The sequence below is a fragment of the Sapajus apella genome, unplaced genomic scaffold (genome assembly GCF_009761245.1).
Source record: "Sapajus apella isolate SASKATOON/1434 unplaced genomic scaffold, GSC_monkey_1.0 scaffold6, whole genome shotgun sequence".
NCBI lineage: Eukaryota > Metazoa > Chordata > Mammalia > Primates > Cebidae > Sapajus > Sapajus apella.
The window spans coordinates 23,563,881-23,589,436 of record NW_022436946.1 but is presented as its reverse complement, the minus strand read 5'-3'; the positions used below and the strand labels follow the sequence as shown (position 1 = coordinate 23,589,436).

General features: G+C 37.4%; 1 protein-coding gene across 2 annotated transcripts; it reads left to right on the top strand.

Moving 5' to 3' along the window:
* Positions 1 to 914: 914 nt before the first annotated feature.
* Positions 915 to 25,269, top strand: CENPW (centromere protein W). 2 transcript variants are annotated; one of them, XM_032274851.1, is made up of 5 exons: positions 915 to 925; positions 7,221 to 7,227; positions 16,725 to 17,301; positions 23,031 to 23,104; positions 25,123 to 25,269. In XM_032274851.1, the coding sequence occupies exons 3-5, from the start codon at positions 17,176 to 17,178 to the stop codon at positions 25,124 to 25,126; spliced, it is 204 nt and encodes a 67-aa protein (XP_032130742.1). In that variant the 5' UTR covers positions 915 to 925; positions 7,221 to 7,227; positions 16,725 to 17,175; the 3' UTR covers positions 25,127 to 25,269. The 2 variants fall into 2 exon arrangements, with proteins under 2 accessions (XP_032130742.1, XP_032130741.1); XM_032274850.1 differs by having other exon boundaries at positions 22,991 to 23,104.
* Positions 25,270 to 25,556: the final 287 nt, after the last annotated feature.

The following is a 25,556-nucleotide window of genomic DNA, read 5'->3' as shown; positions in this document are numbered from 1 at the left end:
TGTATTCTTGGCACCTATGCAGAAAATCAGTTGGATGTGAATGCATGAATTTATTTCTGGGGTCTCTATTTTGTTCCATTTGATTTGGAGTTAGGAGCTATCAGATCTCTCAAGTCACCTCTCATTAGGAGGGAAGATTCTACTTGTGTGTGCTAGGGTTCCAATGGCTGCCTTATAATTTTTAACCATTTGAATCAAAGGAACTTAAATTACTGAAAAATGATAAAAGGAGAACAGTTTGAAATTGTAGGTTGTGCTAAAGTTTTTCAATATTATACTCTGTGACTCTTTAATAAATGAGGATGAAAGTCTATAAAAATAAAGTTTTTAAAAGAAAGCAATTTAGCAAAATTCAGATGTTTCTCTTCCACTTGAAGACGTTATAATATATTGAAAAATTAAAACACCTGGGTTAAGACCTTAAATTTTCCATACACGCTATCATACTTTGGGCCTTTCAAACTCTCTGATGATTTCCATTTGTGTAAAATAGAAATTATAGTATTCATCCCAGCCCTACCAATATACTTTTATTAAGATCAAATAAGATAAAATGTAGCTTCACTACGGGGATAAATAAAATTATTCCTTCCTTATCCAACTAAAAATATTCTTTTAAGTAAATAGGCTTTTAAAATACCTATTAGTGTACTTTCATTGTAAAGATGTAAAAATGCAAATAAATTGTAAATCCTTTTTTAGTTCTACTTTCTGCCTCCTATTCACCTCCAAAACTTTGGAGAGAATTATTTGTTAAAATTATTTGTTAGTTTGCTCTCACTGTGCTGACCAGTATGACATCTATGAGCCAGCTACCTGTGGCTATTAAATGGAAATGTAAAATTAATTATATTGAATAAAATTTTTGTTTTTAGTTATACTAGCTACAGTTCAAATAATCAACAGCCATATGGATGGCATTACTGTATTGGACAGAGAAGATACGGAATATATCTATCACTGTAGAAAATTCTATTGAACCACAATGCTCTTCAATCAAGTTCAGTAAGAGAGCTTGTGGTAGGCAGAATAACAACCTGCTGATAATGTCTATGTCTTAGTCCCCAGAACCTGAAAATACTACCTTACATGGAAAAAAGGATTTTCAGATTTAATTAAGTTAAGGATCTTGAGATGAAAAATTGTCTTGGATTATCTGAGTAGGCCCAGTGTAATAACTATAATTTCTAGAGGAAGAGTGAATGAGGGTCAGGGTCAGAAAAAAAGAGATGGGAAAGTTGTTAGAATAAAAAATGGAGTCACCTGTGTTTGAAAAAATAATCCCTGAGAAATAGAGCTGGGGAAGGTCATGCACAATTGCCTGATAACAATAACTATCACAAAAGACTGCAAAAACTACAATCTTACACAAAGGCCATTGCAACCTTACACAAAACATACTTCTGCAAGGACAACTGTCCAGCATCTGCCTGTCCAACCTCTGATTGATGCCATAGTCAAGGATAATTGTCTCAAAAAAATTATGTAATCTTCTTCATTTTTTCTTTAAAAACCTTTGTCTTTCTTTATGTCCCTAAATATGCACATAGTTTACTATGGCCCCTGTATATTTCCATTATGATACCCTATTTCTGAATAAATATTGTTTTCTTTTAGAGAGTTTTTCTATTTATTATTTAGGTTGACGTAAATGGTATCCAGAAGCAAGACTTGAAGCATTATCACTTTGGGAATGAATTGGCAATTCTTGGATTTAGTGTACAGCACTCACTTGAGCCCTCTGAGCTCTCTACTTTCCTGGCTTGCCATTTCTGTCCTGGGGAATCTTTCCTCAGTAGAGCCTTCTTCTTTTTGGTAGAGATGGTTTTTCTGTTTTTGATTTTTTTTTTTAACCTTTTTGGGATATGGTTTGGTTATAAGGCAGCCTTTGATACAGGACTTTATATCCTCCCTGGGATGATAAAAGACAAAAAGTCTTTTCTGGCAAGTCTCTTCTGGTATAAATACAGGTGTCCCTCTAGTTTGAATACTCTGGTTTCTACAGAATTTATTTTCTCTCTGTAAGACAGTCTTTTCTGGTTAATTTAGTTTTGCTCTTTTCTGCATGCCTAATTTAATCTTTTGTTTGATCTACACACGTGGGTTAAAATTTTTGTGAGCACTCTGAATTTGGTTTTATTTTGGTTTAGTTACATATGTCTGTAAATAATTTGTCTCTTTTCTCTTGTTTGTTTCTAAAAATCTTCCAAAAGCAAAACTAAACATTACAAAAATGATGGGTGCAGAATGGCTAACTAAAAGCCACCAGGGAAATCATCATCTAAAACACTGGTATAGAAACTCCTGACATTCTATTACAGGATTTATGGGATTTTCTTTGCTTTTGAGAGCTTAATAAGAACTTAAATGGACTTCTCCAACATTAAGATTTACCAGCGTTTCTGGGACTCCAGCTGGCTATAACATAGCCCACTGCTCATTATTATGTTCATTTTTAAACTGATGGGCAAATTACAACAAGAAAAATTTAGAGACCAGATGGTCATAGCTTAAATCTCTTTTTAAAAATCTCTGCAAATATAGAGTTAACATGTAAAATCTTCTTCATTCTCTTTTTCTCTATTTTTTCTTTCTACTTTGAATCTGCTGATGCGTCTTTGGGTGTTGAGATAAAACTCACTGCTGATAGCATTGCAGCAAAGATAGGAAAATCAAAAAAGTCTTAAAGAGCTTTTAATTACAGCTTTACAACTTACGATAGCTCTATGGCAACCATCAACCTAGACATCTGAGTCATCCCTTTTAATGTAAATTTAGGTTTTTCTGGCTAATAAGTGCTTAGGGTATTGGAACAATTAATTGAAATATTAATATTTTTTAAAAACTGGATAAATGTTTATAAAAGTTGTAATTTCAGATCAAACAGGTCAAAATTTTAAGTTCAGAGCAATAATATAAGGTATCACTGTCCAGCGTAAAAATTGCCTTGTGTGCTGTGCAGGGGCATTAGAAAGACATTAGAATGTGTTCTCTATTGAAAAAAACTAATTTTATTTGTCTGATCTTATTACAAAGTTGTTTGAAAACATGGATTTAGAAAGAAAATAAAAAGATAGAAAGAAACCCGTAAGTAGGAGAGAGATATAAGAGGTTATGAGTATGAAGATGTACGTTTGGTAAGAAAAGTTAAAAAGAAAAGAGAATAATTTTATATGAAAAAGAATCTTGTATGGTTATTTAAGAGTAAGTATAGGACAAATCATAATGTCTAATTATGTTGTTGAGGGTCTATGCAGGCTGTAAAAGGTTCATTAATAATGAATTTATGAAAGGAATTTTATGTGTAATCAAATGGGCTACAATCAGAAGAAAATTATTTGTCTTTTAAAAGATTGATCTTTAATTTAAAAAATACATGGATGCAAAACTAAAGATTTGTTTCCCTAAAGTTACAACAAGTTTTCCTTGAAGTATTGATCCGCTCTTAGTAAAATTGCAAGAGGTTTTGATTTAGTTTTGAAATCTGTTTCTTCAACAGCCATCTTTTAAATTGTAGACATTTTTTATTTCTGCCACATTTCTTCCTGTGATCTGTTTATTCCCTAATTTCAGGTTGGAAATGCTGTCTTCTCCATTTGTAATGGTAATTTCAGTTTTTAAAGTAGAGTTTTACTTTTGAAGCTTCTCAGATTAATATCTCAGAAGTTTGACTTTTGCCATATTTTGCACATAATTTGCAGGTTGTACATCATTGCCTTCAGCTCGCTCTCCTTTCCAGAAGTTAAATCTTTTTACTTGGCAGGGTAATAACTCTCACTTTGAATTTTCTCATCAGCTTTTGTAACCCTTTTCTCTGGTTCTAACTCTGATGTCCTAACTGTCACTAAAATTTCTGTCCTTAAGTTCCAGAAAAATAATGTTTTCCTCCAGTATAACTTGATTCTGTAGTCTTGACTTATCTTGATGTGTCTGAATTGTTCTATGTAATGAGGACACTTCCCATGCTGTTACTAAAGCCATGTATTCTACAGTTCAAGGTACTACTTTTCTTGTTTATACTCCTCTTTAATGTGGTATATATTCATAACCTTGGACACACACTCTGTTTCTGATGGATTCCAAGGACTTTTCCATCTTGTTTGACTTATGGATTATCTAAATGGGCTTTTCCTAAGAGAAAGCAATCACCTGCAGATTTTTTTAAACCTTTTTAATTAGCCTAAATAAAACCCCAAAGATGTTGTATTTATAAAGATATTTTCCTGGGCTGTCTTTTTAGATTTTACTGATTATGTAGAAAAACTGAGATTTGAAAGGGTTAAGGCTATTACAGTCAAGTAGCTTTCTTTAAGTTTTCTGATTATCACTCTGATTAAATAAATGACTATTATTTCACAGTGACCTGTGGTTTTGTTTTTATTGGTGTTTTCAATCTTTTGACATCTTTGGCAGGCTCTCTTGAAATCAAGATTGTAAGTTAGTTCTTTTTGACCTAAAATTAATCTTCCATTTGGGCCCTGGAAGGGCCTCAAAAGATGTATCTCTTACCTAGTGGAGACATTAAATGATTAGGCTTATTTGGTAAATTACATGGGAAGCACTGTCAAATGACAGGTGATACAAGATTTTCTTTCATTTATGTTTAAGAATATGTTATTGATATGAATGTTCCAAAATTCTAATCGTTCCAAAATTATATTTTAGAAATCTAGTATGTCATCAGCCATAATTCCAATTATTCTGTTGCATGCCACAAAACAACCAAATTTTGTCATTTTCTGGTTATGGTAAACTTTCATTAGATTTTTAGCCATAATTATTCTAAGTTTTTGTCATCTATAGTTAATGTTTTGAATTTTTTCTAAAGACACCTACAACCAGATTCATGGAAAAGAGTCTAACAAGTACTGTTAAATACAGGTTTCAAAAAACTTTAAGATAAATGGACTAAACAAAAAGTTTCCAGAACTCTCCATAAAGAAACTGATTGGCTCATGAAACTGCTAAAAAAGATAAAAAATTAATTATATCACCTTGAATAACTGACAAAAATAATAATAACTTTTATTTGAAGCATTGTTAGTTATTAACTTAGGTATCTTTTCCATATTTAATAGTTTTTTTTAAAGGCGGAGTCTTGCTCTTGTCACCCAGGCTGGAGTGCAATGCCATGATTTCAGCTCACTGCAACCTCTGCCTCCTGGGTTCAAGGGATTCTCCTACCTCAGCCTCCTGAGTAGCTGGGATTACAGATGCCCACCACCACAGCCAGCAAATTTTTGTATTTTTAGTAGAGACGGGATTTCACTATTTGGCCAGGCTGGTCTTGAACTCCTGACCTCAGGTAATCCATCTGCCTTGGCCTCCCAAGGTGTTGGGATTATAGGCATGAGCCGCTGCACCCGGCCAGAAAATTTTTTATCTAGAGTAATTTATACAGCAATTTGGTAAAGTATACTTCTGTGAATAAAGGTGGAGACATTTGCTTTTTCTACTTGGTTCCCCCCAAATTTTGAAACTATTAGTGTGTATTCTTATGGCACTATACATATTTGTGTAAGTTCAATAAAAAATCTTCTCTCTCTTGATGTGATTGGAAATGCTGGTTATGTTACCAAGGCTTTGACTACAGTGTCATATTTGAGAATATGCATAGAATACCTCACTTCAAGGGTTCCCAGGCTTACAGTGAATGAATAAAAACTGTCACTTTTCGGCAGGTCTAGGGACTTGAAGACAACAAGTAAAATCTAAAATCTACCTTGGTTTGGCTTCCTAGTCCAAAGAGGTTTTAAAATCTGATTTCTATGTTACCCATATAGAGAGAAAAAGTTACATTTCTAAAGGAAAGCTATAGTACACCTATTATTAGATTGTAGCTCTGCACATTGCTTTCAAGTTCTTGTTGTCTACCTGTAGACTAGACTAGATCCTAAATTCTTCTAGTTTCCTCCAATCCAATTTTCTTCCATAGAGTTATTAAAAGAGAAACTACTCTCTTCTTGGAGCCCTATAAGCTGAAAGTAGATGAATTTTAAGGAACAAGTCTCATGCCTAATGCATGGGTTACACAGAAAATTTACCACGCTACCTGACACTATAGCCAGAGGTATTTAAACTACAAAGCAAGACAAGGTGTTTATATTTTCATGCTCTAGACAGCTTTTCCGAGATGGCAGAAAATGGCTCCCTAGCATAATGAAACTTAATTCCTTTCAATGCCCAGTTTTTCCACTTGGAAGACAGTGGTCATTGATTTATTTAAACTGGTTGCCTTTAAGCCTAGGTTTGTGGCTCAATGCCATTATGCAAACTGCGATTGTCATAATAATGCTAATTTACCTTGTATTTCCCCTTTTTAAGCTGTGTATCTGTTACTTGTTAAATTTGTGCAGTAATGCAAGTACTAACAGCATAAAGCTGACCCAGCATTTTGATATGATAGCAAAAGACTATGGAGCAGACAAAAATTGAACTTAATAATGGAATACAGGTTTAGCTGGAGAGCCACTTTTTTGAAACCTTTCTGTTGTTCAAATCTGGCTAAATGGATTTTGACGCTGACTCGTAGTAGTCATTTACTCCCTCCAAAGTGGGACCAGACCAATAACCCAAGATAAGTCCATCCTAGCACCATGGGACAATCAAAACCTCACTACAGGATGATTTATCAGAAGTGTTTTAAACAAAAGTCTTGATTAAGATTGAGAAATATAAAAGTTGTTGACATCAAAATGGACTCATTCATATATTTTAAAAATGACAAATTTAGTTGGGTGGCTCATACCTGTAATCCCAGTGACTTGGAAAGCTGAGATAGGAGGATCACTCGAGGCCGGGAGTTCAAGACCAACCTAGGCAACATAGTGATACTCTGTCATTAAAAAAATATAAGAACCTCAGGTGATCTGCCTGCCTTAGCCTCCCAAAGTGCTGTGATTACAGGCGTGAGCCACTGTGCCCAGCCAAAAAGCATTCTTAACAGAGGGAATAGCTAGTGTGAACACCTGATGGGTGAGTGTGTTTTGTTGCATGTACTTGAAGTCCATCTGAAAGATATTATCTTAGTGTGCTTGGTATGATACAACAAAACACCATAGATTGGGGGACTTAATGTCTAAGTTAATTTTCTCTTGCTATTACAGAATACTTAACATTGGTTAATCTTTAAGAAATGAACTTTATTTTTCACAATTCTGGAGGCCAGGAAGTTAAAGGTGAAGGGGCTGCATCTGCTGAGGGCATTCTTGCCATTGAAGGCTTTCGGTAAATTCCTGAGATGGTGCACAATATCACATGGTGAGGAGGCTGAGCATGCTAATGTGTTAGCTCAGGACTATCTTCCTCATCTTATAAAGCCATAGTTCCCCTCCCATGATATCCCATTAATTCATTAACCCATGGATGGATTAAATCATTCATAAGGGCATAATCCTTGGGACCCAATCACCTCCTAAAGGCCTCACCTCTCAATATTGCCACATTACGGATTAAGTTTCAGTGTGAGTTTTAAAGGGAACATTCAAACTACAGCACCTATAAAAAGCAGAAATTTGTTTTCACAGTTCTGAAGGATGGGAAGTCTGAGATCATGGTGCCAGCAAAGTCAGGTTCTGGTGAGAGCCCTCTTTTGGATTTCATAGATGGTGTGCCTTCTAGCTATGTTCCCACCTGGTGGAAAAGGGAATGCAGCTCCCTGGGACCTCTTTTATAAGGGCATTAATCCCATTTATGAGGGTTCTGCACTCATGACATAATCATTTCTCAAAGGCTTCACCTCCTAATATCATCACATTGATGATTAGATTTCAACATATGAATTTTGGGGGGACACAAACATCTGAAGCATTGAAGATATTAAGGAGACTAACACAGCTGGTGGAGAGTGAGTTGCTCAATTATAGAAGATAAGTAAGTTAATTATATATTTGTAAGTGCATGTGCATTTGCAGGGGGCACATAAGGCCTCAGGTCACTATAGGGACTTTGTTTTCTATTTTTAAGGGAGGTGGGAAATGACTAGTGAGGTCTGAGATGACATAATCTGAATTAAATCCAGCTGTTCTGTTAAGAAAGAATAGAAACAGATTGAGACACTCTCAGGAGGATGTTGCAATAAGCCATGTGAATGATGGTGTCTAGTCCAAATGTGGTAGCAGCGGAAGTGGTGAGATGTGATCAGATACTGCAAGTACAACTGATAGGATTTCCTGAAAGATTTAATGTGGAGTTAGATAAAGAGAGGAGCTAAGACAATTCCAGGATTTTGGCTTGAGTAACTGGAAGGTTGGAAGTGCCAGCAGATAAGATAGGTAAGAGAGTGGGAGAAACATGTTTGGGGTGCAAGGGCAGATCAAGACCTAATTTTAGACATAGTGTTAAGATGACTTTTAGAATTCTTGTCCATCAGAGAAATGGATATACATGCCTGAAGTTTAGGGGAGAATCAGCTGGAGATGTAAATTTGGTATTTAAAGCCATAATACTGGACAAGATCACATGGGGTGTGAGTGTAGATAGAGGAGAAATCTCAGGATGGGGTCATGGAGTACTCTAAGATTTAGAGATCAAAGAGAAAAGGAAGAACCAAAAAAGGAGACTGAGATGTTATCAAGCACAAAGAAAAACAAAAGAGAATCATATCCAATTTAAGATATTGTTTCATGGAAGGAGAAATCATGAAAGTCAACAAATACTTTTGGTTGGACAAATAAGCTGAAGCCTGAAAATTGGCCATAGGATTTGCAAGTATGATGCCATTGGTCATGTTGACCAAAACAATTTTGGTGAAGAGACAGGTACAAAAGTCTGATTGTACTGGCTTCAACAGACAATGAGAGAACAGTTATTTGGAGACATATAATTTAGCCAACCATTTCTAGTTTTGTTTTGTTTTGTAGAAGGACAACAGCAAAAGGTCAGATTAAGAGAGGGTTTTCAAAAGATTGGAGCTATTATAAGCTCTGTGGGTGCTGATGGCAAAAAATTGGCAAAGAAGGAAAATTCATGAAGCAGAGGAGCAAGTAGAATTTCATAGAAATGTCCTTAAGAAAGGGAAGGGTCTTGATCTCAGGCACAAGTGGAGTAGTTGGCATCTCATCCATGGGAGCAGGTAGTGTTTGATGGGTAGATGGGGTAGTGAAAGCATACAGTAAGTCTCTATGAATTTTTTTTTAATTTTATTTTGTTGATGAAGCAATATTATCACTGGAGATTGAGAATGGGGTTAGAAAGAAAAGAAGAATTTTGCCAGGTTTGCAAGAGGATAAAAGAGAATAGCTAGAAAGTTGTGGAGAAATATAGGGGAGTATTATGATGACCAATGCACAATGGACTACAGGAGGGAAGATAAGGCATAGAGTGGGGTGGCAGGGTTAGGGGTGGGGTGAGAGGAACCAAAAAGATAGGAGAGTAGTCCCAGCAGCATGGAAGAATTGTTGGAGAAAGTAAGTTCAAAAATAGAAGATGCGGTTGAAGAAAGACAACTAAATTGAAAATATGAAAAGGTAAGGTATTTAGTAATGACATCACCTAGTGTATGACCACAGGCATGAATAACTCAAGGATGTAGGAGATGATTGGAGGTCTTAGAAATGGGAGGCCAGGGTCGAGGATCCAAGATGGCCATTTAGGAACAGCTCAGAATTGCAGCTCCCAGTGAAAGCGCAGAGGATGAGTGGATACCGCATTTTTATTGCCCATAGACTAGGAAATTCCCAGGCGGAGGAGCTCCACAGGTCACCAGCACGGCTGTTTTGGCCAGTGTGGCTGTGCCAGCCGGCACTGCTGCTTTGCCCCGTGCGGCTGCTTTGTTGGCGCCCCAGAGCAGCGGTTCTCCGTACAAAATACACTGGTCCGGGTGCCCCTTTGGCTGGCGATTGGAGCCACAGGAAGTCGCCCATTCATCTGTTTAAAAAGGGGACTGAGCAGAGAACCAGGAGAGTAGATTCCAGGGCAAAAAAAAAAAAAAAAAAAAAAAGTGCCACAAACCTCAGTGCCACTGTTTAAGCCAGTGCAGTGAGTAGCCGCAGGGGAAAACAAACAGACCCCAGTGCCTCTTCAACAGGCGACTGGAACCCCAACTTAAAAAAGGATCTGAGGCAGGGAGCCAGGTGATCAGACTCGGCCTGTCCCACCCGCACAAATGAACAGCAACCAGAAACTCTGGATTGAGAGTTTCATAGCAAGCGCAGCTGAACCCCGGACGGTCCAGCTCTGTGGGGGAGCGGCATCCGCCACTACCGAGGCAGCCCACCACTCCGGAGGTAGTCAGCCAATGCTGAGGCAGCCCGCCGTTGCCAAGGCAACCCGCCACTACAGAGAGACTCTGCCTCAATAGAGGCGGGCCACCTTCGCCAAGGCAGTTCTAACTACACCCATATAAACAAGACTGCAGGGAAGTTCACTCGGCAGCTGGGCGGAGCCCACAGCAGTTCAGCAAAGCCTCTACAGGCCGACCATGACTAGGCTGCCTCCTTGCTGGGCAGGGCAGCTCTGAAGGAAAAAAAAAAAAAAAAGAGAGAAGGCAGCAGCATAACCGAAACTCTTAAAGCCCTAAATCCCTGGGACAGAACACCTGGGAACAAAAAGCAGTTTATGAGTTCTGCTGCAGCAGACCTAAAAGTACCTGCCCAGCAGCTCTGAATGAACAACAGAGCTCACAGCTCACCATTTGAGCTCCAATAAAGAAGAGACCGTCTCCTCAAGCAGCTCCCTGACCCCTATATATCCAAAGAGCCACCTCATAAAGGAGAGATCAGATTGACAATAGGCGGGTATCCTTCTGGGACAAAGATAGCAGAAGAAGAAAACTGGTAACAACCCTTACTGTTCAGCTGCTGCTGCAGGTGAACCCCAGGCAAGCAGGGCCTGGAGTGAACCTCAGCAGACCTACAGCAGAGGGGCCAGACTGTCAGAAGGAAAACCAAGAAACAGAAATAACCTCATCATCAACAAACAGAACGTCAATCTGAAAGATTTGAGACCCAATCTGAAAGCCAGCAACTACAAAGTCGACAGGTGGATAAATCCTTAACGATGAGAAGAAACCAGCGCAAAAAGGATGAAAACACCCGAAACCAGAACACCTCTCCTCCTAAAAGGGATCACAACTCCTCACCAGCAAGGGAACAAGGTTGGAGGGAGAACGAGTGTGATGAAATGACAGAATCAGACTTCAGAAGGTGGGTAGTAAGAAACTTCTGTGAACTTAAAGAACATGTTCTAACCAAATGCCAAGAAACTAAGAACCTTGAAAAAAGATTTGACGAAATGCTAACGAGAATGGACAAAATAGAAAGGAATATAAGTGAATTGATGGAGCTGAAAAACGCAACACGAGAACTTCGCGAAGCATGCACAAGTATCAACAGCCAAATTGACCAAGCAGAAGAAAGGATATCAGAGGTCAAAGATCAACTCAATGAAATAAAACGGGAAGGCAAGACTGGAGAAAAAAGGGTAAAAATGAATGAACAAAATCTCCAAGAAATGTGGGACTATGTGAAAAGACCTAATCTACGTTTGATAGGCGTACCCGAATGTGACGAAGAGAATGAATCCAAGCTGGAAAATACTCTTCAGGATATTATCCAGGAAAACTTCCCCAACCTAGCAAGGCAGGCAAACATTCAAGTCCAGGAAATACAGAGAACACCACAAAGATGTTCATCAAGAAGAGCAACCCCAAGGCACATAATTGTCAGATTCACCAGGGTTGAAATGAAGGAGAAAATACTAAGAGCAGCCAGAGAGAAAGGTCAGGTTACCCACAAAGGGAAGCCCATCAGACTCACAGCAGATCTCTCAGCAGAAACCCTACACGCCAGAAGAGAGTGGGGGCCAATATTCAACATCCTTAAAGAAAAGAACTTTCAACCCAGAATCTCCTATCCAGCCAAACTAAGCTTAATAAGTGAAGGAAAAATAAAATCCTTTGTGAACATGCAAGTACTCAGAGATTTCGTCACCACCAGGCCAGCTCTACAAGAGCTCCTGAAAGAGGCTCTACACATATAAAGGAACAACAAGTACCAGCCACTCCAAAAACATGCCAAAAGGTAAAGAGAATCAACACAATGAAGAATCTGCATCAACTAAAGGGCAAAACAGCCAGCTAGCACCAAAATGGCAGTATCAAATTTGCACATAACAATATTAACCCTAAATGTAAATGGACTAAATGCCCCAATCAAAAGACATGACTGGCAAATTGGATAAAAAGCCAAAACCCATCGGTGTGCTGCATCCAGGAAACCCATCTCACATGCAAGGATACACAAAGGCTAAAAATAAAGGGATGGAGGAAGGCTTACCAAGCAAATGCAGAGCAAAAAAAAACAGGAGTTGCAATTCTCATCTCTGATGAATTAGACTTTAAAGCAACAAAGATCAAAAGAGACAAAGAAGAACATTACATAATAGTAAAAGGATCAATGCAACAAAAAGAGCTAACGATCCTAAATATATACGCACCCAATACAGGAGCACCCAAATACATAAGGCAAGTTCTTAATGATTTGCAAAGAGACTTAGACTCCCACACAATAATAGTGGGAGACTTTAACACCCCATTGTCAATATTAGACAGATCAACCAGACAGAAAATTAACAAGGATATCCAGGACTTGAACTCAGACCTGGACCAAGCAAACCTAATAGACATTTACAGAACTCTCCACCCCAAATCCACAGAATATACATTCTTCTCAGCACCACATCACACCTACTCTAAAACTGACCACATAATTGGGAGTAAATCACTCCTCGGTAAATGCAAAAGAACGGAAATCGTAACAAACAGTCTCTCAGACCACAGTGCAATCAAGTTAGAGCTCAGAATTCAAAAACTAACCCAGAATCGCACAGCTTCATGGAAACTGAACAACTTGCTCTCGAATGTTGACTGGATAAACAATGAAATGAAGACAGAAATAAAGATGTTCTTCGAAACCAACAAGAATGAAGACACAACATACCAGAATCTCTGGGACACATTTAAAGCAGTCTCTAGAGGAAAATATATGGCAATAAGTACCCACATGAGAAGCAAAGAGAGATCAAAAATTGACACCCTATCATCAAAACTGAAAGAGCTAGAGGAGCAAGATCAAAAAACCTCAAAGTCTAGCAGAAGACAAGAAATAGTTAAGATCAGAGCAGAACTGAAGGAGATAGAAACACAAAAAACCCTTCAAAAAATCAATAAATCCAGGAGCTGGTTTTTTGAAAAGATCAACAAAATAGACAGACCACTAGCCAGATTAATAAAAAAGAAAAGAGAGAATAACCAAATTGATGCAATAAAAAATGATAAAGGGGATATCACCACAGATTCCACAGAAATTCAAACCATCATTAGAGGTTATTACAAACAACTCTATACACATACACTAATAAACCTGGAAGAAATGGATAAATTCCTGGACACTTGCCTCCTCCCAAGCCTAAACCAGGAAGAAGCCAAAACCCTGAACAGACCCATAACAAGGTCTGAAGTTGAGGCAGCAATTAAGAGCTACCACGCAAAAAAAGCACAGGTCCAGACAGGTTCACAGCCGAATTCTACCAAACATACAAAGAGGAACTGGTACCATTCCTTCTGAAAGTATTCCAAACAATACAAAAAGAGGGAATTCTTCCCAAATCGTTTTATGAGACCAACATCATCCTGATTCCAAAACCCGGTAGAGACTCAACAAAAAAAGAAAACTTCAGGCCAATACCCATGATGAACATAGATGCAAAAATCTTCAATAAAATACTGACAAGCTGATGCAACAGCACATCAAAAAGCTTATCCACCATGATCAAGTAGGCTTCATCCCGAATATGCAAGACTGGTTCAACACACGCAAGTCTATAAACGTAATTCACCACATAAACAGAACCAAAGACAAAAACCACATGATTATCTCAATTGATGCAGAGAAGGCCTTTGACAAAATTCAACAGCCCTTTATGCTAAAAACCCTGAATAAGCTAGGTATCGATGGAACGTATCTCAAAATAATAAAAGCTATTTATGACAAACCAACAGCCAATATCATACTGAATGGGCAAAAACTGGAAGCATTCCCCTTGAAATGTGGCACCAGACAACGATGCCCTCTCTCACCACTGCTATTCAATATAGTATTAGAAGTTCTGGCCAGAGCAATCAGGCAAGAAAAAGAAATAAAGGGCATTCAAATAGGAAAGGAGGAAGTCAAATTGTCTCTATTTGCAGACGACATGATTGTATATCTAGAAGACCCCATCATCTCAGCCCCAAATCTCCTGAAACTGATAAGCAAGTTCAGCAAAGTCTCAGGATACAAAATCAATGTGCAAAAATCAGATGCATTCCTATACACCAATAACAGACTTAAAGAGAGCCAAATCAAGAACAAACTTCCATTCACAATTGCCACAAAGAGAATAAAATACCTAGGAATACAACTAACAAGGAACGTAAAGAACCTCTTCAAGGAGACCTACAAGCCACTGCTCAATGAAATAAGAGAGGACACAAGCAGATGGAGAAACATTCCATGTTCATGGTTAGGAAGAATCAATATTGTGAAAATGGCCATACTGCCCAAAGTAATTTACAGATTCAGTGCTATCCCCATCAAGCTACCAATGACCTTCTTCACAGAACTGGTAAAAACCACCTTAAACTTCATATGGAACCAAAAGAGAGCCCGCATAGCCAAGTCAATTCTAAGCAAAAAGGACAAAGCGGGAGGCATCACACTACCGGACTTCAAACTATACTACAAGGCTACAGTAATGAAAACAGCATGGTACTGGTACCAAAACAGAGATATAGACCAATGGAACACAACAGAGGTCTCGGAGGCAACACAACATATCTACAACCATCTGATCTTTGACAAGCCAGACAAAAACAAGCAATGGGGAAAGGATTCCCTGTTCAATAAATGGTGTTGGGAAAAGTGGCTAGCCATGTGCAGAAAGCAGAAACTGGACCCCTTCCTGACACCGTACACTAAAATTAACTCCAGATGGATTAAAGACTTAAACATAAGACCTAACACCATAAAAACCCTAGAAGAAAATCTAGGCAAAGCCATTCAGGACATAGGTGTAGGCAAGGACTTCATGACCAAAACACCAAAAGCATTGACAACAAAAGCCAAAATAGACAAATGGGACCTAATCAAACTCCATAGCTTCTGCACAGCAAAAGAAACAGTCATTAGAGTGAATCGGCAACCAACAGAATGGGAAAAAATTTTGCAGTTTACCCATCTGACAAAGGGCTGATATCCAGAATTTACAAAGAACTAAAACAGATTTACAAGAAAAAACCTAACAAGCCCATTCAAAAGTGGGCAAAGGATATGAACAGACACGCTACAAAAGAAGACATACATGAGGCCAACAAACATATGAAAAAATGCTCATCATCATTGGTCATCAGAGAAATGCAAATCAAAACAACATTGAGATACCATCTCATGCCAGTTAGAATGGCGATCATTAAAAAATCTGGAGACAACAGATGCTGGAGAGGATGTGGAGAAATAGGAACACTTTTGCACTATTGGTGGGAGTGTAAATTAGTTCAACCATTGTGGAAGACAGTGTGGCGATTCCTCAAGGACCTAGAAATAGAAATTCCATTTGACCCAGCAATCCCATTACTGGGTATATATCCAAAGGATTACAAATTGTTCTACTATAAGGACACGTGCACACGAATGTTCATTGCAGCACTGTTTACAATAGCAAAGACCTGGAACCAACTCAAATGCCCATCAACTATAGACTGGACAGGGAAAATGTGGCACATATACACCATGGAATATTATGCAGCCATCAAAAACGATGAGTTTGGGTCCTTTGTAGGGACATGGATGAACCTGGAAACCGTCATTCTCAGCAAACTGACAGAAGAGCAGAAGATCAAACACCACATGTTCTCACTCATAGGTGGGTGTTGAACAATGAGAACACATGGACACAGGGAGGGGAGCACTACACACTGGGGTCAGGTGGGGGGAAATAGGGGAGGGACGGTGGGGGGTGGGGAGCTGGGGAGAGATAGCAAGGGGAGAGATGCCAGATGTAGGTGATGGGGAGGAAGGCAGCAAATCACACTGCCACGTGTGTACCTATGCAACAATTTTGCATGTTCTTCACATGTACCCCAAAACCTAAAATGCAATAAAATAAATAAATGGGGGGAAAAAGAGAAAAAAAAAATGGGAGGCCAGATAGTAGAAGGATCATTTGTGTGGGTGAAATCACAATAATATAATATTGAGATCACAATCGAGATAGTATTAGAGACAATTATGATTAAAATCAAAAATTGGTCCAGAGACTAGCAAATGCCAATGTCTCCTGAGTTGTTAGAATTGCAAAGTTTTGAATCCTCCCCAGATCTAGTGAAGGAGAAACTCTGGGAGCGGGGCCCTGCAAACCGCAGTTTAAAAAGTCTCCCAGGTGATTTTGCTGCTCATAAAGGTGATAACTATTAATACCTCTGTGGTAGCACAGATGATAGAGAAATTAACAGCTTGAAGAAGTTACAAAAAGTTCAATGAGTTAGCATTTAAACTACAACTGAAAGTTATTGCTAGGCTAAGTGAGAGGAGCCTTTAAAGGGAGCAGCATTTGCAAAGAAAAGCTAGAATCATGAGAAGACCTAAGGTAAGATCAAATAAAATTATGCAGAAGTGTAAAATTGTTAACTGTTAGTATCTGAACATCATGCCTTTCTTGCTAGGAAGGCATTGCCTTGGTTTTTTTAGGAATCCTGATAAAACAACACAAACTTCTGTTCATTGGTATTAGGGACAGTATAGGGTGAGTGCTTAAAAACTGCCTTGGCTTTCCAATGTATTTCTTCACAACTTCCAATCATCTCTAGGGAACCTAGGAGAAATAATTCCACAGAACAAAAGTTATAATACAAAAAGTGATACAAGGAGGATGCAGACTCTTAATGACGTCAGGGTGTTCCCGGGACCCGCCCACCGTGGCCGTTTTCCACCTACAGCCAGGCGCCTCAGGGGCGGGGCTTGCGCAGGGTTAACGTCACTACTGAGCGCCGGGCGCGTTCCGTTGGCGGCGCATTCGAACGTTTGGATCGCGGTTGCTGGGCCTGAAGAAGCGTCACAGGGACCGGATTGTTTTCCCTGAGCTTGTGTGCGGTGCAGGGAACACCTCGGAAGCTGAGGCAGCTGATACCTGACGGAGAGGATGGCACTGTCGAGCACAGTCTCCCAAAGGAAGCAGATAAAGCGGAAGGCTCCCCGTGGCTTTCTAAAGCGAGTCTTCAAGCGACAGAAGCCTCAACTTCGTCTGGAGAAAAGTGGTGATTTACTGGTGAGATTCCATCCCTTCTCGGGCTGAGAATGGGGGACAGGAAAGTAAGGGCAATAACCTCTAGCCTTTTTTTTTTTTTTCCGCCCCGAGCCAATCAATAGCGCCAATCAATAGCTCTTTCAGGCCCATGTTTAAGGCAGTTCCAGCAATGACAAGTTACGTATGCCCCACCCTGGCGTGTCAGTTCGTATTCCTGGCGCTCAGTTGTCCCGGGCCCCGCCGAAATGTAAATATCTGGATCTTTTTAAAGATAGGCTCTTAGTTACATGAGCTTAGCGTACGTTGCTGCTTACAGTTTTTAAGTATTGCTGTTTAGGAACACGGTCTGGCATTGTGATTAATGTACTTGCAAAGGGTATGAAAGATACACTCTTTAAAAAATAGATTTTGGAACTCAGTCTGGGTCATTTTTATTTAGCTGTTGTAAAAGGCATTGCTCACATGCCTTTTAAGCGCCTCCCTCCCTCTCTCCTCTTTCCTCCCATGCCTCCTTCCCTCTCCTCTTTTTACGGATTTAACCAAACATTGCCCTGTTTCCCCTGGGTTAGGGTGCTTACTAAAAGACCCTGATGCGAAAGTTTATTTGTAGGAAGAATGCTCTCAACTGTTAATTCATTTTCCTAGACAAATACTAGAACACCTTGTCAGTTTTTAAGCTAGACTACTGAAGTCTTATTTGACTTATAATACCTGAAGCCTAATGTTCTCCTAATTAGAAGTCCCAGTCAAACCACTGTATAATAATGTTTCTGTCTTGAAATAAATTCAGTTTTTGCGTTGAATGCCTGGAACACATATTCCTCTGGCACAATGAACACTGTTTCTGTAGGTTTAAACACAGGAGGCATGTTTGGTACCTTGTCACAAGAGCTCTTTGAGTAAAGGAACTATTGTAAATGGACACATAATTTCCAGAAGATCAAGGTACTCCATTGTGGATAACAGGAGCATACTACAGGGATAGTCTTGGGAATGCATCATCCTAACTGTTCTTAAGCGACATTGGTTTTTCTACCTTCTCTTTTCTCTTTTGCTTCCTAGAGTTCTCCATTGGCACCCAATCTGTTGCTTCCTTTTTGCTAAACTACTCTAGAATTATCTCCACTTTTCCCCTTATTTGTTCTCTGAAGCCAAAACAGAACAAAAACACATTTTCCCCCCAAAAAAGTATTACTTCTATCCACTGCCCTTCTTTTTGTTCCTTTCTTAAATTCTGTAAGAAAAGACAATACAGGCTGTCTTGTGCCCCACCCCAATTAACTACCCTATGCTGCTGATAGCGGTGGCACAAATGAATGGAATTAAAATGAAATTCACTTGCAAAACATTTTTAAGTAGTTTATTATGGAGCTTTCACTGGGGCTTCTAAATGGAGGGAGCGGAAATGTACCTATCAAAGATATCCAAGAGACTACCAACTGGTGCAAATGGCTTAGAAATTTCTCTAGTCAGCATCCTCCCACATCTACCCCTTTCTGCCCCAAAGTACCCATGGACAGAGGGACTCCATTGTGCGGTGGGATCCAGGTGGCATGAGAAGGTGGGTGAGTTGAAATTTCAAGTGGTTGCGTTGATGGGGGATAGAATGTTCTTTGGTTACCAGCTTTTCCCAGTTAGTATGCTCCTCATCTCGGGCTTTCATTTAACAGTTCCCCTTCACTGTCTTGTATATGGCATGCATTACCTTGGTTTCTTTATAGTTTTCTGCTCACGGTTGACACTTCATAATCTTACATAGCAGGCAGGCATCCTACATCATCCACAAAGTTTTTTTTTATAGTTAAGGAAGTTTGTTTTGATCTTTGTTTTTTTTTTTTTTTTTTTTTTTTTTACTTGGTGAGCCCTAAGAGTATACATTATATAATTGAGCTGTTGGATTGTTGTCTAGGAGTTTCATATGTTGATGTCTCCTAGTGTGGTATGCAGCTTCTTGAGGAGAATGAATATCTTCTCTTCTGTCTCCCATTATCTTTAACACAAAATTAATCTACTTTTATGCTGCCTTTTATACCTGATATTTCTACTGCTTGAAGATGTCTTCACTCTACTCTACTTGGCAACCTACAATGTTTTCAAAATCCAGTTCAAATGTTACTTCAGTGAAGCGTTCCTTAATATCCTTAGAAAGGATCAGTCTTATCTTCTTCTCCATCATCTGGTGTCACACATTTGCCTTTTTCCTTATGGGTTTGATTCTCCCACTAGTCTGGGAACTTGAACTGGGAAATTTTTGTATTCCTAGTGTTTAGCATAATAGCTTCAACATTCTGAGTGTAAAATTAATTTTGGAAATACATGATAACTATATGTGGATTGATGTCATTTCTAGCATTTTACTTGTGATTTCATTGTGTTATTTTATTCTTCAGTGACATTTTGTTATTTTGTTTGTGTTATGCTTTATTCGATGGTTTAGCCCCAGGGATGGTACTCGGGAAAGAGTTAACATCTGTTAAAGGAATACTGTGCAAATATCTGGGTGCTTATAGTTCATGTAGAATTCAAAAGTGCTATGACAAAGGGAGGAAGAAGTCAGGCTGTCCCAGTCTTTCTGTCAACTGAGACTGTCAAGTGAATATTTATTTATAATTTTCTTTTGGTTTATTTTTCAAGCAAGCGGATTTTTAAAAGTAAATTATTGATTGAATAGCTTATCTTTTTCAAGTTTGAATGCCTAACTAAATACCCTAAAACTAACTTTTGTTTTGATCATTTTAATATAAGCCTTAGCACACGGGAGTAGCACCACTCAATTAACTGTTTTATCACATAGATATAGGTTGCTTGAAAAAAATTTTGTGAGTTCTGAAAAAGTGATACTAATTTGTCTCAGTATCTGTATTAGGGTTTGCTAGAGGGGCAGAACTAACATGATAGATGTATATATGAAGGGGAGTTTACTAAGGAGTATTGACTCACACAGTCACAAAGTGATGTCCCTCAATAGGCCATCTGCAAGCTGAGGAGCAAGGAAGCCAGTCCCAGTCTGAAAACCTCAAAAGCAGGGAAGCTGATAATGCAATCTTCAGTCTGTGGCTGAAGGCCCTAGATCCCCTGGCAAATTACCAGTATAAGTCCAAGAGTCCAAAAGCTGAAGAACTTGGAGTCCAATGTTCAAGGGCAGGAAGCATCCTGCACGAGAGAAAGATGAAGGCTGGAAGACTCAGCAAGTCAAGTACTTCCACGTTCTGCCTGCTTTATTCTAGCCCTGCTGGCAGCTGATTAGATGGTACCCACCTAGATTGAGGGTGGGTCTGCCCAGTCCACTGACTCAACTGTTATTTTCCTTTGGCAGCACCCTCACAGACATACCCAGGAAAAATACTTTGCATTATTCAATCCAGTCAAGTTGACACTCAGTATTAACCATCACAGCATCCATGGCTCATGACCATGAAAAGGAAAGGATATTCCATCTAGGTTAATGAATTAAGTCTTAAGACAGTGTAGTTTAATTGGGGCTGATTTAAAAAAAATTTCTTTTGGCCTTATTTGGGAGATGTGGTGGGGTCTTCATGCAGTAATAATTATTAGCTATCTACTACATATTGAGCAATGTGTTAAAGGACACTGTTGTCCTTTAACAGTGTTGAAAAGGCTAGGCATAATTCTTGTCCTTACGGTACAGTGAGGAAGGCAGCTAAGTCAGAAATTACAGCATGATGCAGTCTATGCAGTGATAGGAAGTTGAGGGTGCTGTGGATCAATATAACCTTAAATATTGGGGGAATTTGGACTTTTTGAGAAGTCTGTAAACAAATAGGATGCCTAGAGCAAGGTTGCATTTGAATTCTCAAAGAAGTTCAAAAGGCCTAGTGTAGAACTGGAAGCTGAGAATGGTGAGAGATGAAACTGGAACCCCAGTCAAGTGGGAGTTAGTGATAAGGAATTTGGAATTTATCCTGAGGGTATCTGGAAGCTGTTTACCTTTAGAAGTAGAAAGCATAGATTAACAAATGAAATTGTGCCATATTATGGGGTGTTTTTGCTACCAAATGAAATGGGCTATCACTGAAAGTTTAAAAAATAATTGACACAGTATAATGTGAATAATTGGAATTAGGATGTTTTACCTCGGAATTCTTGTGAGAATTCAAAGAAGACAGTGCATCAAAAATGTACCAAAAGAATATCCACCTTTCATAGATTCTTCATTTTGTTTAAATTCCCAAACCTCTGTTTTCTCCACATATCACTAGAATGTTATTAAACACCTATTTAACAATCTATTAAAGATTTCTGCAGTATATAAAGCATTAAAACATCACATTAGTAGTTATTTAACATTTAATGAACAGTGGGAGAAGAGAGTGTGCAGTGCACAAGATAGTGAATATTAAGTTCTGTGTATAAATTGTTTTTCTAACTGCAAGAATCACTTGCTGTGATGTAAATAACAAAATACGTCATGTTAAAGATACTATCTAATTGGATCTAAGTTAGTAGTGCCCTCAGGTACCTGGCAGAAGCAAAGGATGGGGAAGATATGTGCAATAATATAAATAAGAGTACTACATATCCTAGAGTGGGGATTGGGATAAGACTTTAGCTCACTTCACGTTTTCTTTTGCTTGGATTACATGTACCTTAACTTTTTATTCCAAGGAATGTGCTTATAGGTTAAGACTTTTGTTGCTCTGGATGGTGATTTTGAGTAAAATACTTAACAAGATGTTATTGTATACAATATATCAGAGCTGGTTTATATATATATATATACACATATATATAAAATATCAGATAATGTTGATATATATTTATTATCTGATGATGAGTACATATGTTTTGCTTATATGTAGAGCTTGTTTCTGTAAGAATGTACAAGAAAGTGTCAGCTATGGTTGACTGGGGGATGAGATGGGGAGTAGACTTACTTTTGATAGTCTACCCTTTTGTAAACTTTTTTGTTTTATATTCCTATTTTAAAATAATTTATAGACTCAAAAGAGGGTGCAAAAATAGTACACAGTTCCCATGTATCCTTTACCCAGTTTTCCACAATGCTGGCATCTTACATAACTATAGTTTTTTTTTAATAGGCTTTTAAATTTATGAGCCTGCTTATATTATCTATTTTAAATAATTTCTTTAAAAGAGTCTTGAAGATTATTAATAGTAACTATGGTTAGTTTGTGATAGTTGTTAGATGACAAATAACTTGGCCTTTGTACATATCCTTTTTAATTAAGCAAACTTAAACAATTTCAACTAGTAACGTGTTTTTAAATAAATATTCAAATTAAACATATCTGTTTAAAAATCTTTGACCTCGGATTGTAGAATGATAGCCTAAAATGTAGTTTTTGATATGTTTTAATTTAAAATTTTCTGGAAATTTAAAATTTTGTTATAAATTCAAATCTATTTGTATCAGAAGCAGGTATATTTTTTACTGAGTGAATCTTACATAAGTTTGATATATAATGATGCTTTACAAAAAATGCTATTGTTTGTGGTCTTTGGTCTGCCTTACATAAGCTTGTTTCATGTATTGCAATGACCTAGTCTCTTTGCAGGGAACCTAAGATGGACTTACATTAGACTGAATTCTATGTAAGTCTAAATGGAAGAGTTAATTTAATCACAATAGTAAATAGTACAACAATAAATTTTGAGATAATTATTTTCTAAAACTCATTATTTCAGTGCATCAGTATTTAAAAATCCACTTGGATTTTCTGTTTTAAAGGTTCATCTGAGCTGTTTACTGTTTGTTCATCGATTAGCAGAAGAGTCCAGGACAAACGCTTGTGAAAATAAATGTAGAGTCATTAACAAGGAACATGTACTGGCCGCAGCAAAGGTAAAATCCACATTTCTTTTCTTGAGCAAGAATTACACTTCAAAAATACCACTCAGTTCATCACTTCTGATTTGTATACCTTACTCAGCTTTGTTGATTGAGTTGATGTTTTGCCTTTTATGAGTCAATGATTTTAATTAAGGAGTTAGATTTCATCCATGTGTATATCACTGATTTCCAATGGTAATATTAATGGCCACTGCTTTAGAGGAAACATTCATGTTTCTACAGACTGCTAATCTGTAGGCTGAGAAGATATATCACTTTGAAATTTATCAAAACTTACTTTCTTCTTGAGCATTTGAAATTATCCTAATTACCCCATCGTATTAGTCCATTTTTACACTGCTGTAAAGGAATACCTGAGTTGGGGTTTTTTTTATAAAGGAAAGAGAACTTACTCACTATCAGGGGAACGGGATGGGGAAAACTGCCCTCATGATCCAATTATCTCCTTTCCTCAGCATGACGGGATTATAATTTGAGATGAGATTTGGGTGGGGACACAAAGTGAAACCTTATCACTAATTATTTGATTTCTTATGACTTTGTTTTGAGACTTGAGTGATTTATGGGTGAAATCTCTTATATAAGTAGAGATGATTGCTTCTTACTGTTGTTTTTATATAATGTTAAGAATATGTTGCCTGTGGCACAGCTTTCCAGATATGTTCCTGAAAACGTTATTTTCAATAATGTTGATAGAGGCCCTACCTCAAATGCTTTTGTGGTCAAATAAGTGTAGATAACATAGCATGCTATATTTCCTTGATTAGTCACAATATTATTGTAGAACTAGTTTCTAGAAGAATATGTAAGAAACTGGCAACCACAGTTCACTGGAGATGATAGAGGAGAGAAACTTATTTTTTACAGTCTACCTCTTTGTAGACTTTTTTGTTTTAAATGTATTTTGAAATAAGGTACAAAAATAGTTCAGACTTCCCATGCACCTTGTATCCAGTTTCTCACAATCCTAACATCTTATGTAACGATAGTTATGTAAAGTTATGAAAGGCTATGAGAGAAATATAGCAGTAAGAAAACTTGTTGAATTCTGTTTAGTATTTTGTAACTTTGAGTATGTAATATACTCAGCATTTTGTAAATTCATTTGAGTATTCAAACTTCCTTTTGAAGTACTTAAGATATTATCTTGTAGAACAGAGAAGTACTAGCCTAGATATGATTTATTTGATGGCCTTTTGGAAGCCTAGAAATGTACATGTCTTGGCATTTTCTAGGGTCTTTAAATTATCTTGCAATTATAAACATTCCAACAAATTTCTAGGCAATTAAAGTCGATGTAAATATTTTTCTGCAGGAAAAACAAGGCTTAAGATATTGAAGAATATACATGTATGCCTTAAATTTAGGATTTTTAAAATAAACTGTAGGTTTATTTACTTAAAATAGTAGATACTTAAAAAAAAAACATCTTCTGACTAATGCTGTCAGTCTTTTTACAACTAAAATCTTCTTTTATTTGTTTCACAGACTATATATTTTGAAAATAGTCTACTTAACAAACTGTTCAGCATAAGATAGCCAGTTTTGGTCTCAAATGATTATAATTCCAGTCCAAATATAATAGATTTAATGTTGCAGTGGATTTGTACTACTTTATAGTTGTGAAATGTCTGACTTAGAAGACTTTGAGTTTTAGAATGTTGTTTAACTTCTTAATTGATATTGTTTAACTCCTAATTTAGATAACTATATTGTCTAAAAATTTCAAGTTTGAAACCATTAATCTGGGTACTTTTGGCTTACAATTGAAGAATCTAGAGGTAACTAATAAAGCCAGGTTTTTAGAATCTAGGCAAGTTTCATATTCAATGAGATAAGGCTATTTTAGAGAAATCTAAGACAAAAGATTCCTTAATCACCTTCCAAATTGGGTTTTATAAATTCAATCTTGCATATTATGTACCCAGGACTATTTAACTTTTTGTTAAGGAATGATGTTTTATTTTTCATAGGTATAATATGAATCTTATTTTTTTTCCTTCTTACAGGTAATTCTAAAGAAGAGCCGAGGTTAGAAGTCAAAGAACATATTCTTGAAAGTTATTATGATGCATTCTTTTGGGTGGTAACAGGTCATAAAGACATTTTTTTATACATCAATTACTATGGGATTATTAAATATTGGCTAGAAGAGATGGGTGTGTTTGGTTTTTTTGTTTTTTTTTTTTTTGGTGGCATGAAATATCTCAAGTAAATGCATAGGACTACTTAACCTTTTTGTAGGAATTATTATTTTTATTTTAAGTGTCTTCTAGGTCAGTTTGCTTTCGTTTCATTGCTGTTGCAAATATTTTATGTATCAAAAATGAAACCTTACTATATTACTTTGAAAAGATATACTTCTTAGAATTAGGTTCATATATATTTAGATTTAGCCACAGTTTATGGAATTTAATCTCTGAAGAAAGACAAATGCAGTCAA

Bases quoted from the DNA above. Each gene is read 5' to 3' on its own strand.
- CENPW (XM_032274850.1), top strand. From the start codon at position 17,176: ATGGCACTGTCGAGCACAGTCTCCCAAAGGAAGCAGATAAAGCGGAAG. The intron at 17,302-22,990 runs GTGAGATTCCAT...TCTGTTTTAAAG, and splicing joins AGAAAAGTGGTGATTTACTG to GTTCATCTGAGCTGTTTACT. The intron at 23,105-25,122 runs GTAAAATCCACA...TCCTTCTTACAG, and splicing joins ATGTACTGGCCGCAGCAAAG to GTAATTCTAAAGAAGAGCCG.